Genomic DNA, 13469 nt, shown 5'->3' with positions numbered 1-13469 from the left:
TAAACAATAACTGGTATCTCTTTCCATTGGTGTCAAGATGACTATGCTGGGTTAATACTTGTGCATTTTCTCCTGTCTTTAAATCCACAGGCTAAGAGTAAAGAAAATTCAGCAAAACATAGGAAATAAAATACAAACATAAATGTAAAGTGAGGGCAAAAGGAAGGTAGCATAGACACCCCCAATCAGCTGTACAATCTTCTCACAGGAATTTTGGATTCTGGAGTCTCTCACCTTCAAATGGAACAAAGCTCACATCTCCAAAACATGGAGAAACTGTGCAGCAGTAGTACCTTGGTATATAAAAAATACGTTGAGAGGACAAACAAAGGCAGTAAATTAATTCATTCAGTCAATGTTATCAAGCACCTACTATGTGCCAGGAGCTTTCCTTGGTCCTACACAATGAAAGAACGAATGAAATTACCCCCCAAAAACTACTGCTGTTTCATATGGCAAAAACTCAGAGGTGAGTTTTTCCAGATACTCATAGACTAGATATGGCTGACAAGTCCTTCCTGAGCCACTTATCAAAGTTCAAAAGCTAGAGTGAAGTTTAAAATTGGTCAAAAAAAAAATCAAATGAAGTGGTTCACTCTACACAAAACGTTATCTGCCTTCCACTTCAGCCATCTTTAAAATATATTCTCTTTAGCTCTTTAAGTATCAAAAGATCTTTATTTTAAAAATTATTACTCTGTGTCTGTGTGTGGGAGTGTGTGGGAGGGGAGTGTGCCTGTGGCTGCCACATGTGCAGTGGTACCTGTAGAGGACAAAAGAGAGTATAAGATTCCCTGGAGTGGGAGATTCCTGACACGGCGCTGGGAACCCAACTTTGGTCCCCTGGAAGAGCAATGCAGCTCAGCAGCTGTGCCACCTCTCTGGGCCCCTAAAGTAACTACTTTTGAAGAAGGAATCTCTTGAAAGATCCTAGGTTTCGGGACACATCCCAGAACTTGGGGGCTGAGGCAGGAGAACCATGAGTCTAAACCAACATGGGCTACACAAGGAGATCCTGTATCTAAAAAGTAAAATTGCAAAATGTTTCCTGTCTCATATGTGCTAGGAGCACTTTATTGTTGGCTATATGATATCTGCATTTTAATTATTTTAACTCTGTATAATATGCACTAACGACCATTTTATTGCTGGATCTATTACATATGTGTATGCATTTTTTAATTCCTTTTTATCTCATAGGTTGCTTGGAAGTGGTTTTAGTGAGAATGTGCCGTGCCTTCAACCCACTAAACAACACTGTTCTGTTTGAAGGAAAATATGGAGGAATGCAAATGTTCAAAGCCTTAGGTAAATTTCCCTTGGATGACAACACACTTTTACTAAGTGCCCCCAGCTTCCCTGCTTAGGCTAAAACAGCAAATGATAGTGCCTTGATTCTTTGGTAGAAGCTAAAATCTCATTATTTGATTGGCATTGGACAAGCTGAGTATCCAGTTTTTCATCCAACCATCCAGAGATCCTGTAATCACAGTTCCTAATCAGGAAGGAAGGAAAGAACCACGAACCCTATTAAAACTGGCCCAACTGAGGCCTTGTGGAAAAAAACAATTTCTGATGCTAAATGAATCAGATTGGGTCTCTACTCTAGATCACTCTTTGTTTAACCACCATTTTTCTGGCTGCTGCTTTACTGCTCAACAGAGCATGCTATGCAGACTGCTGCTGTTCTTTAGGAGTGACCTGTAAGTTTCCTAAGTAAATTCATAATTACTGCTCAAGATAAAGAGCGACAACCATGTATAATTGCCACAACAGCCTGTACTTGTTGGTGTACTTGTTTCTCACTCAGAAGACTGTGTATCTGACTGTGATCTTGTGAGTTTCTGGGGGCACAGACAGAGTTGGTACTGACATGGTCAGATTGGCCCAGAGACCATGCCTGTGTGCCACACCAGCAGGATCCATCTCCAGAGTATCCAGTCATCAAGATTAGGCATGGATGATAGCATTAGCAAAGATGGGCTGGTGCCAGGGAAGGTCTGAACAAATTATAGGGCCACTTGTTCCACAGCTGACATCAAAGAAGCCACTGCCCTTTCACCTCTTGTGCTGTTAGCTGATATGGCAGCCAACAGCAAGCCCAATGGGCTGGCAACATTCCCCTTCCACAGCTGATATGCTTCCATGTCCTTCCCAAGGCTAGATTTTCAAGAAAGGAGGAAAAGACTTGGCAAGCAGCTTCGGGATATTTCCAGCTTCATCAAATAAACATTTATAGAGATCAGTGCAGAGATACAATGCTATTTTGCCAAAATCCACAATGACTAAGAAACTGACCTGTGAGATATTTAATTAGACAAGGAAAAAAAATCAGTCTAATGGGGGGAGGGGCATGAACATAAAAACAGTTCATTAGCGTTTTGTATTATGTCTCAGTTTGAAGCCTGGATACCTCATGCTGCCAGGCGTGAGTGCCACTACAAATTCTCCCTGAGCCCAATGTGGAATGCTCTAGCTTTCCTATGAAAGCTGTGGTTCTAGTCTAAGTCACTTGCTGAATTTTTTTTTTCATTTTTCTTTTACTGTTGGGCTTACAATACATTTTCATTTTTTTTCTCTTCCCTTTCCTCCTCCTTGCTTTCTCTTAAATTCATGGCTTTTTAATTAACTGTTATTACAAACACATAAGTACATACACAAATATTTCTAAACATAACTTGCTCCATCTGTGTAATGTTACTTGTGTATCTGACCATTTGGCATTTGACCAATTCCTGGGAATGACTTTCTCCCACTCTCAGGATTCCTTAGTTGCCTCCGGTTCTTTGTGTAGGAAGAACCCTCTTGGCAGGTCCATTGTTGTCCTTATTCCGTTCATGTCTAGGCAGTCGTGTTGGTGGCCCTTATAGGTATGAGATGAAGTCTCACCCTGTCTCCAGGCTGACCTCAAACTTGCAGTCCTCGGGCCTCATCTTCCTGAGTGCTGGCACCCTACACATGTGCCCCCCAAATCTAGCTTACTTACAAGTTTTTAGGTAGAAATGTTTTCAGAAGTTAGGACTCGGGTTATGTGTTCCCAGCTGATGTTACGTGGAATACTCCCTAACCGGTATTTTACTCCCTCACCACTAACGTTATCTTCAGTTACCCGGCAAAGCTGTTGCCCGCTTTCCTCATTTCACACTTAATATCATTTCTCTTCGTGTGACTGGGGATTTTAAAATGTCCTGCCTTGGTGTCTAATATTCAAACCCTTGAGTACCTGCTTGATAATGAGGTATTTCTTACTGTGCCCCCTTCCAAATTCAACTATTTCTGTTTAAGATTTCTTCTTCCTTTTAGGTTCTGATGACCTAGTGAATGAAGCCTTTGACTTTGCGAAGAATCTGTGTTCCTTGCAGCTGACTGAGGAGGAGATCGCTTTGTTCTCCTCTGCTGTTCTGATATCCCCAGGTAGGAAGGCTCCAGTCTCTTACCTTCTTTTTAAACCTGCTTCACTATCTTTAACATCAATTACACCTACCCAAGCCTAAGTGTTCAAGAAATAACTTTAAAGAGACTGTATTTTCTCTAGCAATTGTTTGATATTTTTGGACAATGCAAAGGCAAGTAGCTTTACGTTTATTAATGGCCAATTTTCCCCCTAAAACAAGAATATCAGAGGTAACAGGAATCACCCCAGATCCAGGTAAGCAAAATTATTCCTCAACAAATAATAAAAATGAATAGTGGCTTCACTGAGCAACTGGGTTCTATTTTGAGTTTAAGAATAAAGGAAATAATTTTTAATATATAGTCCAATAGTGTGAAACTTACAAAAAAATACCTAAATGAAAGACCAAGTATAGGAACTTTAATTATCTTTTTTTTTTACTTTTCCACCCACTAGAATAATCTTTTCAAGATAAATGAATTGCCCCTTTCCTTAGCAATATTAAGTGTTTTGTAGGGGAAGGATAGCTGTGGTTAGGGCCTTGCTTGGTGGGAGAGAAAGAATCTCAGACATGGTGGCAGGCATCATTTATCTTGTGACTCCAAAGCTGTAGTTCCCTCGTTGATAAAATAAGGTGACAGAAGCGATGGGGGGGGGCATCTTCTCTAGCTCTAAAATGTAGCAAAATACTAAACTGTTTTCCAAAGCTAAAACGTGACATTTTTTGGATCAAATAAAACTGTAGCGACAGACACACTTCAACATGTACGGGGAGCTTAAAGTGTAACAATAAACAGCCTAATAATAATAACATGATGAAAATCATATGATAATAACCATGTGATCCCTCTTCAGTCAGAATCACTCAAGCACCTGCCTGTCAGATATGTGGCATAACAGTTCATTGTCAGCTCTCTTGAATGAAGAACGAACCCCCTCCATTTTTAAGATTTATTCTTCCTGTAATCCATTTCTCTCTGAGATCAATCCTTTACATACATTTTTTCAGTAGTGATGGATGAAATAGTCTTTACATAATTATAATTCTATGATATATTTGACATGTCATCCTAGCTATATTCACTATATGCACTTTCCTAGGCAGAGGCTGTCTTACTTACAATATGATCATTGATAGTCCAACCAAGTCTTCAAAATTTTGTTTCTGGTTTTTATTTGACCCTTTTCATCAAAGACAGAAAGTCCCAGAAGCATGGACACAGATAGAGAAGGTTTTTTTAAGGCCTTTTTTTAATAGCTACTACACACCAAATAATGTCCTCTCATGTTCTCATTGCATTTAATTGTCTGCCCTGAGCGCTGCTCCATGGAAGATGGCTTTTATGGAAGCAGAAGACAGCCCCTGCTGTTTCCTGCTCATTCAAAGGAACAGCCTTACAAAGCCTCCCTATCCCCTTTGAGCACGTTTGTGGAACTCAGTAAACCCCTAGCAGCAAATGCTGAAGACACGCCATCTTCAGCTTGAAAAGGCTATGGAAATGACCATCCCACGAAAGCCAGGCTGGTCTCCATGAGTTAGAAACCAAGTGAACTCCTTAACGTCTTTTAAAAGATAGAGATGCTGTCCTCATTCTCTGAAGAGTTTAGAAGTATTCTATTTGTTTTACTCTCTATGCCTAGTGGGGAGTCTTCCAGCCCTGATAGCAGACCCACATTCCAAGGATTCACAATGTCAAGAAGCCTGTTTGTCATCTTGGCATAGTGCCATGCTTAGAGGAGGCAGAAGATAGATTTGTGTCCTCCTAAGTCAGACCCCACTTTTCCCCAGGCTAGTCACTTAATAGCTACTGTTTATTTACTTCCAAATAGCTTAGGGAAGACAAAGGGAACATAATTTATTCTGATGGACAATCGTCACTGAAGTCCTTTGTGCTCACTTACGTAAGGGTTTGCTTAACTCTCGGCTTGAGTTGTCCTCGCCTCGTCTAGGATTACAGAATCAAGTTTCTCACCTGACCTGAACTATGTTCAGGAGGAGCATGGCCAAGTGCCTTTCCATGAGCACTTGTTCAGCATTTGGAGACTCCCAGAGTCCCCTGACCAAACTGAGGCAATGACAGCAGACTACACTTTGTCACCACGCTGTATCAATCTCCTAAACAGAAAAAGAAGAAAGGAAAAAGGAAGTATACAGGAGAAAGGAAAGAAGGAGAGGGTAACTGACCTATCATTTAATTCAGGACAGGAAGCACGTTTCTGAAATTGATGTCTGTGCTCTGTATTACGTAAATTATAGCATGGTGTCAACTTTATGTCTGATGAAGGAATAAATAAGCTAAGGAAGGGGACCATGATTACTAATAGTGTTCCTATATGGTTTTGAATCCTTTATTTCTGCTTTGAAAGAAAATCTAAGCATCTGTCTGGAGGAAAGAGGAGACATTGAAGCAGTCACCAACACTAGGCAAAGAAAGAGTCTGTTTGGCTCAAATGCCTTCCCTGTATCATTATACCATGTGCATTATTGTTTATAAGCTATTCATGTTTCACATAAATAATTATGTAACTTCAAAAGCAACTTAAAGCCAAGTGATTTGAGATGGGTCTGAAAGTCAGCATCCATACGTGTAAGCAAACCTTACCTGCCCTTTCCTTATGCTCTTGGCTTCTCCTTATCAGACCGAGCCTGGCTGATTGAACCAAGAAAAGTTCAAAAGCTTCAGGAAAAAATTTATTTTGCACTTCAACACGTGATTCAGAAGAATCACCTGGATGATGAGACCCTGGCAAAGGTAAGTCACATACCTGCTGTCCACAACAGAAACCTACATGAGCAAGGGGAATTTCTCAACAGCACGGGCTGCTCAGTGTCTCAGTAAAGTCTGAGACATTGAGAAAAGAGCGGCTTTGTTCAAGGAGTTGTTTGGGGGTTTGGTTGGTTGGTTGTTAAGACGGGGCCTGGCTATCTCCCTCAGCGTAACCTTGATCTCACGGTCCCCCACACTCCCCACCTCAGCTTACCAAATGCCAAGGTTACAGGTGTATGTACAACCATGCCTGGCTGGGGAGAATTGCTTTCCTGGAGAAAGAACATATTGACAGATCAGAGCCCGAGAAGACAGGGAGACAAAACTGATATCCCACAGGTACATCAGCGTCATCAGAGGAACAGATGCATGAGGCAGGGGAACAAGTGTTCAAATTTAACTGTGAGGAAAGGGAAGGTTGCACCACTCTCAGATTCAGGTCTGGGCCAACATTGAAATTACTTAGATTTTTATTCACAATTAGAAAGAAGCATCAAACGCTGTGTGTGGCTTTCTGAAAACAGGAGTGGTCTGCCATGGGAAGCAGCATGCCACTATCAGGTTCTACTAGATACAGTCTGGTTTTCTCTCAGATGTCATAGCAGCCATCCTACTCAGGGACGAAGATAAGCCTGATGAACTCTTGATTTCCCTTACGCTCTGATCTCTTCATGTAGGACTTGCCCTGGGGTTATTTCAACCTGTGGGCATACCAGGGGTGAATGCATGCAACATGAAACCCATCTCTTGATTTAGCTTAACAGAGAATGATCATCTTCAAGAGGATGCTGTGTGACAACATTTCCGGGGAAATGCAACACATGTGTCTACTTTTCTCAGATAGAAAGCCCACAACAGACCATGGATACTACCAAAGTCCAAATTGGTGAACTGCAGAGTTTTATCAGGTCACTTACAGGAACATGAGTGAGAGGTTACTTACAGTAGGAGAAAGGTCTCAAAGACAGCTGCATCACAAAGGCTCACCCCAGCTCAGGTGACAGGTCACATAAGCTGGAAAGCTGGGGCACACTGTATAGCCTGCAGGCAGCTCAGTAGTGTGGAGGGTGTTCTTTCCAAGTGACTCTGGTCTAAACCTCTCCCAGGCAGCTGGTCTGACCACAGGTCTTCTTTGCAGTCCAGTTCTTCTGAGAGTCTTTGCAGTTTAGCCCTACCAGTCTCAGAAGGACTCTCTGCTTTTATTCTCTAGGGCGGTGCCTAGAGAATCTGGTCAGCTTCAGGGACTTCCTGAAGCTATTGAGTTGTTTACCTCCCTACTTAAGGAGCTTCCTTTCAGGATAAAATGTTTTCAATTTCCCAGGAAATTTCTAACACAACAGAATAGTGTTGAGAAAAGCTGCTTACCAAAGTAAAGTGGTCATGTATGTAAAGTGTCAGTGATTGACATTCAGCATTATTTTAAATCCTAAACCGATTTCTCAAGTACTAGAATTTGTTAGAGGGACGTTACTTTAAATTTTAACATGTCTCTGATTTCTTAAGAATCAAAATCTTCAGAAGGTAAGAAACTAGGAAATTCAACTTATTCCTGGTTAAAGATAATAGAAATCCTACTCTTTTATATTTTTATCATTAAGACCTCCCACTCTGCCCTTGGAGTTCTTTATTTTTAAAAAAGGAGAGGTAAAAGACTATGCGGCAACATCATCAGTTTTTACTTTGCACATACTGAGAACTGCTATAAAAAAATCCACGAGTTAAATATGCTGCTTCATTATGATAAAGTTTGTTAAAATTAACATATCACCAGGAAGAACATTTCCACACCACTTTGCAGTGGTAGCTTCCTTCTACCGAACTTTTCCTAAGATCAAGTTACTTGCTCTCCGTACCTCAGTTTTCATCCCATCAAAAGTAAAGCCTGAACCTACTGCTAGCCTCTCTGGGCAGAAAATGCAGCAATATGAATATCTTCCTATGAGTCATTAATTGCTTTCTAGCTTGTAGATGTTAAGTATATCCAGCGAGTTGATGCAGTGGGTGTTTCCTTTTCTCTTGGTGCATTATTCATGGTACTAGATTTCATAAGGACATTTCCATACAAATACATAATGTACTTTGACCATATCACCCCCTGCAGTTCTTTTTCTTTCTCCTTTGTCCAGTAATTTTTCTTGCCTGTGCTTTGGATCTCGCAAAAGTTTTGGTCTCTGCACTTACATCCTAAGGTCAAGGTCTTAAGGAAAACAGAGTTAAACAAAGGTTCTTGCTATTCTGCTTGGGAAGGTTGTGTGCTTGCCTAAAAACCATGCTCTCAAGATCTGTACAAGAAGGATTGGAATGCCATGCTTCTGAACAGGTGTTTTATGAGATTAAGCTTCTGGCTCCTCGTGGGAGGTTAAATGTGTTTGTTTATTCATTTGCTCTAGTTCCTAAATCTTGGCTTCTGGGTCATGATTTGAACTACTTGAGGTTTTAGAAAATCGACAAATGTAATATATTTGATGTCAATAAAACAATTATAATATTGATTCTATAGATCAGCTTTAAACTGCTTTCTTCAGCCTTAGAGAGAGGAAAAATACCCAATTCTATTCTTTTTAATAAAAAGATGTTTTTAGAAAATCAGATCCAGGAACAACTCTAGACAAGGATTATTTCTGGTGTACCATTCCCTGGAGCCAGATGATGAAGCATAACCAGAGTTCATGTGTAGATGCTGAGTTCTTCTTCAAGACTGTTCTTTATAATAGCCATCACATTAATGAGATTCTACTAGCTAATGTGGAAAGACCAAAATGATGAAGAATAGATCCCCATTTGTACCCAATAAATTCAGATAGGCAACTTCGTTTGTCTATGTTTGAGATCCATAGTCAAGTGTAGGCATGAATCCATCTAGTCTTTACTTAATATTCTAAGACACAGGTGCTATTAGTGTTTGGGACATTGTATACGTCAGCTTGCTGCCTTTGTGACAAAAGGCCTGGCATTAACAATGTATAAAACGGGACGGTTTGCTTTGGCTCGTGGTTTCAGAGGTTCCGGTCCATGATCACTTCATTGTAATTTTGCAGTCTCGAGGGAGACAGTGCCACAGCAGGAACATATGACGGAGGGAGGTTTCTCACTTTGTGATGGCCAGATGGAAGGAGCAAGTCAAGAAAAGGGAAGACTCCCCTCCAAAAGCCCATGTCCCCGGTTACGTAGCTTCCTTTCTCTATGCCCCATTTGCTAAAGGGCTCCCCTCCTCCCAAAAACACCGCAGGCTTGTGAACAAGCACTTACCACATGCACCATTGGAAAACATTTAAGACCCAAGAAAAACTAACACTGTCCAACAGAACTCCCCAAAAAGAATACTTTTCACTAAGTTCAAGAGAAAACCATTCCACCCCACTGTAGACTTTTCCCATCTTTACAGAAACTTTTCTTATTCCTTCATGGTCACCTCTGTATCCATTAATCCATATTTAGACCCTTCAGTGTCTAAATATTGATCAGTTTTTAAGTATCATAAAGGCAAAAACTATCAAAGAATAAATTTTCCTCTCCTCATAAGTATATTAATATGTGCCATATTATTAATAAACCATCACAGCTATAGAGCTGTGTTAGCTAAGGACCTGAACCATAGGGTTCAAACTCTATATATATTTCAGTCTATATAATAAGACTGAAAGTGTCACCAATGTCTTGGGGTACTTAAAGGACTAAGTGTTCTATCCAGTCCATAAAAGGAAATGTGTAAGCTATTGCTTTATTGGGATAGGATTGGTGTTGGAAGGAATTTTACTTCACTATGGAAACGTCTATATAAGGAATAATATGTTTGATGTCATCACTGAGGGGTGGAAACTTTTCACAAGATGGAAGTAGATGATGGGGAAATTGGAGAATGGGCACTACAGAGGTAGGAAAGTAGAGGGCTCGCTCACACTATAAATAATAGTTAGATTGGGCAGGATCCTGAATTTGAGAAGCCAGGAAATGAGATAACACTGGTCACTTTCATGAAAAAATAAATAGACATATATTTTTAAGCCCCATATGACTAGAGGAGGCAGCCCATCTGTTTCTGGGCTTCACTTTTCTTGTCTGGGAAACGAGTAGGCTGAACTGCCTGGTCTTTAAGTTCTCTTCAGTATAACATCCTTTGATGTCCAAAGGAAAAAAACAAAGGTTCTTCCAGACATTTTCTTTGCCCTCCACTGCTCAGTCCTCTGTGGTTATTTTAAGGACTACTTAGATGTTTTCCATTGTAATGATCAAGAGAAAAGGCTGATTTTTGCCACATCCTACATATTCAAGCTTACACTGTGTGCCATAACCATAGTGTTTGGAGTGATCTTCTAAGCCAGAGCCTACAGCATGCAGAGCTGATCGTGTGTATGTCCAGGGGTCAGCCTCTCCTCTAGCTTTCCAGGGCAGTTTCAGCATCTGAGGTGGTGAGCACCGACCTCACTCATTTAGGGAGAGTGGCTTCCTAGGTAAAGATCTGTGAGTGTCCAGTTGAGGACAGCAGGCCTGCTGCTGAGGCAGAGCCAGTGGGAGGAGAGCATCAGTAAATGTCTGAACTGTGCAGATGGCTGTCACCTCAGACCCAGTCTGTCAACCTTCTTCATTTTAAGTCACTCTATGTCTTCCCTTCTTGTTGCTCTGACCATAGGGATGGAGGCAGACAAGAAGGGGAGTCCAAGGTAGAACATGTTGTGATAGTATATTCACAGTCAAGGACAAAGCTTCGAACTGGCTGGATCAGCCTTTCCCTCAAGCTCACTTCCTACTCTTCCCCTATGAAGCCTCTGGCTCAGGTCCACAGCTGGAGGCACGTTTGACATAAGCCTTCACCAATTTAGTTCCTCCTTTGTGCCTTCTGGGTTATTAAAGTCATGAGATGGCCTTAGTTACATATTTATTTTCCCTAGCAATTCTGCAAGTAGAATGCATGGAATTGTGTTCTTACCCTAAGTTGTCATTAGAAATACAAGAACATAAAATTCTCTATTATATGTCTATTGGACATTGCTGATTTAGAATTTAAAGTTCGGGCATAAGGGAGATTCATGTCTTCTGCCTACCCAAGACAAAACCTGTCATTCCTTTCTCTATGTCTGAGCATAACCTCTTACCCAAGTAAAAGATATGAGCATTACTTTCCCCTTCCAAGTGAAATGCTACAGTATGAAGCCCTAAATTTGCAGGAAGCAATGCCCCCCCCTATTCATATAACATCACAGGCACTGCTTTATACTGCAGAAGACATTCTCACATGGAAAAGGCCATAGTGGTTTATTTATTTCACAAATATTTAGTACAGATCAAATGTGCAATATATGTGCATATGAGATATAATGTCACATGATGGAACAAAGTACTGCTATGATAACAGTAAAAAACAATGACTGGTCACAGTCATGTGAGTGGTCAAAGCAATGAATCACTCAGAGTGGCCGAGAATTTATTGTGTGCAGCACTGTACTGATAGAAGCACATAGCCTGACTTTCAGTTTTTAAAGTTATACTCTTAAGAAAAATTGAAAACTCAAGCAATCACGTATCTTACTGAGAATAGATCAGTGTGTGGGCAAGAGAGTCAGAATTTCAATCTAAGCCACTTCTAGCACCTAAACAGTTAATGTGTGGGTATCCACTTCTAAATGTTTGATAAACTTAGAAAGAGACACCCTCCCTCCCAAAGGCTTTTAACTTCCCAGGAATCCTGCACTAGGCTGAGCTTGGGATTCATTTGTCTATTCTAACATAAATAAGAAAACTGTTTATTGAACATGAGAACCTAAGTTACTAAGGAAAAGCTTAAAATATGGAAGGCTTAACCCTATTTCACATGTTAGTGTTTGAAAGTTTACCTGCATCATTCCTGGCCACTCTCAGGTAAGTGTCAATGTATCTTCCCATGAGGACCAGGACTCGCCAACATCGCTATGAAATGAAACTAGAGGCAGCTATTGGGCCTATAAAGGCCATGCAACAAACATTGAAGAAGCCAGGGGAACTAGAAAGACATTCACATTGTTGGGTTTTTTTGTTTGTGTGTTTTTTGGTTTTTGATTTTTGTTTTGTTTTGTTTTTTGTATGCGTGTGCTTTTTTGGTTTTTTTTTTTTTTTTTTTTTTTGGTTTTTGGTTTTGTTTTTACATTTTCCATCGGGTCAGAGACAGTTGCTACTTTGTTAAGATTGGAACCTTGAGGCCTTGAGTGAATTTCCTTTCCCAGGTGTGTGGTTTTAGTGTGGCCTGAGGGTGCTCTGAGCGTTCCTGGATGGGTAACTAGAGCATAGGGGTCAATTTCATCTGAAATCAGTAATCAAGCCTTTCAGAAACTAAGACAGTCCTGCTGAGACGCTGGGGTTATGTACTCAATCTCGCTGTTCTCTTTTCTATTTGGGAAGGAATTTTAAATGTCTGTATTTTTTTTTCTCAAATTCTTATATTGCTCAGTGAATATTACAATGGAACATACCTTTATAACCACGTCTGGGCATCCCCAAAGCTCCCCTAGGGCCTCTACACAACTGTAAATACACAGTAGAATAATGCAAGAACAGGCAGAATTATATAAAACACCTTAACGGAGTCTCTAAATTTTAAATTCCAAATATAAAATTCACGGGACATGGTTCTCTCCTGGGATGGCTTGCCACTTCAACCTGTATGTGTTATGAACAAAGGAGCCAGGAGAGCATGGGGACCAGGGCATGGCAGTTTCTGACGGGAACTCCTTAAGAGATCAGATGTGTTTGCCACTTACAGTGGACCAGCATATACTATAAAACCAGTACCCCTACATTCCAAGCGCTGTCCATCAGGATAAACAGATGTAACACAGCAGAGTGTAGCGTATTGCCCTTCCTTCCTCAAGCTGCAGGTGGATGTGTTCAGTGGGATTTCTTTAGTTACATGTAATCTGAGTCAAGTTTAACTGAGCTAAAAAATAAAATGAAATAAGATGAAGTCGTAAAAAAATAGGATAGGATTCAAGTTTAAAAGAATAAAAGAATTGTTTTAAAAAAGCAGTTCCCACTCGTGAATATACTAGAATTGGAAAATCTTAAGGTTTTTTTTCCCACCTTACATTTATCAGTCTCGAGGTTCTAGTTTCTCTTTGTGTCTTTCTCTCTGTCTCTCCGTGTGTATCTGTCTGTGTGTGTCTCTGTCTCTCCTGTCTGTCTCTCTAACTCTGTCTCTTCTCTCTCTCTCTCTCTCCCAAAGTTCGCTGCTTCCTAGTCTCCATGTGGACATACACCAAGCACTTTAGAGTTACTTGTAGTCTTGGCTACATTTATAAAATACCTTGATGCTGTCAGTCCGATTCCAAATCCCAGTC

The 13469-nt window shown here is 40.6% G+C and overlaps 1 protein-coding gene across 1 annotated transcript in view; it reads left to right on the top strand.

Moving 5' to 3' along the window:
- Rorb (RAR related orphan receptor B) overlaps nucleotides 1-13469 on the top strand; it is a 179799-nt gene that overhangs the window by 153341 nt on the left and 12989 nt on the right. The window contains exons 7-9 of the mRNA XM_060387328.1: nucleotides 1201-1308; nucleotides 3304-3414; nucleotides 6035-6147. Of these exons, the coding sequence (XP_060243311.1) occupies nucleotides 1201-1308; nucleotides 3304-3414; nucleotides 6035-6147 (332 nt within the window). The remainder of the gene's footprint in view (nucleotides 1-1200; nucleotides 1309-3303; nucleotides 3415-6034; nucleotides 6148-13469) is intronic.

The sequence above is a fragment of the Meriones unguiculatus genome, chromosome 1 (assembly GCF_030254825.1).
Source record: "Meriones unguiculatus strain TT.TT164.6M chromosome 1, Bangor_MerUng_6.1, whole genome shotgun sequence".
NCBI lineage: Eukaryota > Metazoa > Chordata > Mammalia > Rodentia > Muridae > Meriones > Meriones unguiculatus.
The sequence above is the reverse complement of the archived record's forward strand: the minus strand, read 5'-3'. Positions and strand labels throughout refer to the sequence as shown.